Source organism: Penaeus chinensis, chromosome 36 (assembly GCF_019202785.1).
Source record: "Penaeus chinensis breed Huanghai No. 1 chromosome 36, ASM1920278v2, whole genome shotgun sequence".
Lineage (NCBI taxonomy): Eukaryota > Metazoa > Arthropoda > Malacostraca > Decapoda > Penaeidae > Penaeus > Penaeus chinensis.
This window is the reverse complement of record NC_061854.1, coordinates 33,462,288-33,464,787: the sequence shown is the minus strand read 5'-3', so window position 1 is coordinate 33,464,787 and position 2,500 is coordinate 33,462,288. Positions and strand designations below refer to the sequence as shown.

The window sequence follows — 2,500 nt, the reverse complement described above, 5'->3', positions numbered from 1 at the left end:
AGCGCCGAGTGCCGCGTGGTCGGGGGACGCCCTGTGTGCTCCTGCCTCCCCGGCCTCAAGGGCGACCCTACCCTCTCGTGCCGCCCCGAGTGCATCACCAACTCCGAGTGCCGCGCTGACCAGGCCTGCGTCAGCCATAAGTGTGTTGATCCGTGTGTGGGTGTGTGCGGGCGTCATGCCACCTGCAGGGTGGTACTGCACGCTCCGGTCTGCTCCTGCGACGCCGGGTTCATCGGCGACCCCTACTCGCGGTGCCAGCCCGTGTCCTGTAAGATACCTTAGCATGAGTCTCACGCTGGACATTTCAGTAGTCTTAGTTTTGATTCAATTTTAGTTTTAGCCTGCATCTTGATCATGATAATGTATGAAAATGCACTTTTGAATTTTGCCTTTTGTCCTTATGCATTTGGATGAATTATATTCCTTTTTGATTGCAGATTTCTTAGTCTACTTTGTCATTGCATTTTGCACATATTGTCTTTAGTGTCTCTCCCTTGATGCATGAATGCACGTAATCAGTGTATATGTCGCCTGGAAGGCCATCAGCATGTTCTGACTTCGTATTCGGCTGTTCTAGCTACGCTGGAGCCCACGCCGCCACGAAACCCGTGTTCAGGCGACCCGTGCGGCCCGAACGCCGTCTGTCGCGAGATCAATCTGCAGCGGGTGTGCACCTGCCTGGCCGGCTTCGTGGGCAACCCGCCCGCGTGCCGCCCAGAGTGTCTGGTGCACCCCGAGTGCCCCCCGCTCCTCGCCTGCCTCAAGAACCGCTGCGTGGATCCCTGCAAGGGCACGTGCGGCATCAACGCCGAGTGCCGCGTCATCAACCACAACCCGATTTGCAGCTGCCTCGGCGGCTTCACGGGCGACCCTTTCGTCAGGTGCACGCCCTCACCGATCGCCCAGCCCACGCCTCCGCCCGTGGTGAGGCCTCCCATCACGCCCACCACACCGACCCCCACTACGCCCAAGCCGATCGCCGGCACGCCCCCGCCCATCCAGAACCCGACGATTATCCCGACGGCGGTGGACCCTGAGAGTGCGCTGCCGCCCATCGTGGAGTTCCCCAAGCCTCCCGCACCACCTAAGGACCCCTGCGTGCCTGACCCCTGCGGCTCCAATAGCTTCTGCCGCCAGAGCGGCGACCGCCACATCTGCGAGTGTCGGGAGGGCTACTTCGGCAACCCCGAGATCGGCTGTGGACCCGAATGCGTGCTCAGCACCGACTGCGCCAGCGGATTCACGTGCGTCCGCCAGAAGTGCATCGACCCCTGCCCGACCGCATGCGGCCACGGGGCTCAGTGCACCGTCGTCAACCATAGGGTCGTGTGTTCCTGCCCAGCGGGTCTTCAGGGCGACCCTTACACACAGTGCATTGTCAGTCCCATCGCCGGAACCACACCGTGTAAGGCCCGGCTCAGCGCTCTCTTTTCTTAGCATTTATAGCTTCCTATTTATTATTATATATACATATTTTCTATTGTTTCTTGATATTCTCTGCATGTCTATATTCATGTATGTGCATGTGACGATATCAGATGTTTATACCTGCACTCGTATATGGAATATGTTTACGTAAATAGACTAGTTCAGCATGTTATGCACGTTGCATGTTGCAGCCCCCACCCCGATGCAGCCCACGGCCAAGACCCCGTGCGAGCCCAACCCGTGCGGCCAGAACGCTGAGTGCCAGCCCGTGGGCCTCGACGAGCGCTGCAACTGCCTCCCGGGCTTCTTCGGCAACCCTTACGACTATTGCCGCCCAGAGTGTACGTCCGACCCCGAGTGCCCCTCCTACCTGGCGTGCGTGAACCAGAAGTGCATCGACCCGTGCCCCGGCACCTGTGGGATCAATGCCGAATGTCAGGTAGTCATCCACGCCCCCATGTGCTACTGCGAGCCGGGTTATGTTGGTGACCCTTACCAGTCATGTCGCCCTGAGCCAAGTAAGCATGCCTCTTTTGTATGTTGTCTTTCTTTTCAGGACTGGTATTTTGATGCGCATGGAATGTGTCTTACACTGTAGGAATACATGTATATATATTTGGTCTTGATTAGCATGAATTCACCAGCACAAACCCATTGCACGTCACCCTTTACAATAGTCCAAAGGAATGTCCAGCCTTTCCTCCAATTCCGTCCGACATTGCTCTTCGTCTCACACGCATCTGCATGTTCTAGTCGCGCCGCCACGCCCCGTGGACCCGTGCAACCCCAGCCCGTGCGGCCCCAACTCCGAGTGCCGCACCGTCGGGGACCGGCCCGTGTGTGAATGTCTGACTGGATATTTCGGCAACCCACCTGATTGTCGACCCGAGTGTATAGTCAATTCTGATTGCCCCATCATAATGGCATGCGTCAACAAGAAGTGTCGTGACCCGTGCGCGGGCGCGTGCGGAACGGACGCCCTGTGTGAGGTGGTCAACCACAACCCCGTTTGCTACTGCCGCCAGGACATGACGGGCGACCCCTTCATCCGCTGTTTCACGCGACCCATCGG

At 58.1% G+C, this 2,500-nt stretch overlaps 1 protein-coding gene across 1 annotated transcript in view; it reads left to right on the top strand.

Moving 5' to 3' along the window:
- Window positions 1-2,500, top strand: part of LOC125044926 — a 54,792-nt gene that overhangs the window by 21,612 nt on the left and 30,680 nt on the right. The window contains exons 29-32 of the mRNA XM_047641888.1: window positions 1-268; window positions 578-1,405; window positions 1,620-1,946; window positions 2,182-2,499. The exon at window positions 1-268 is cut by the window's left edge and continues 47 nt beyond it. Coding sequence (XP_047497844.1) covers window positions 1-268; window positions 578-1,405; window positions 1,620-1,946; window positions 2,182-2,499 — 1,741 coding nt within the window. The remainder of the gene's footprint in view (window positions 269-577; window positions 1,406-1,619; window positions 1,947-2,181; window position 2,500) is intronic.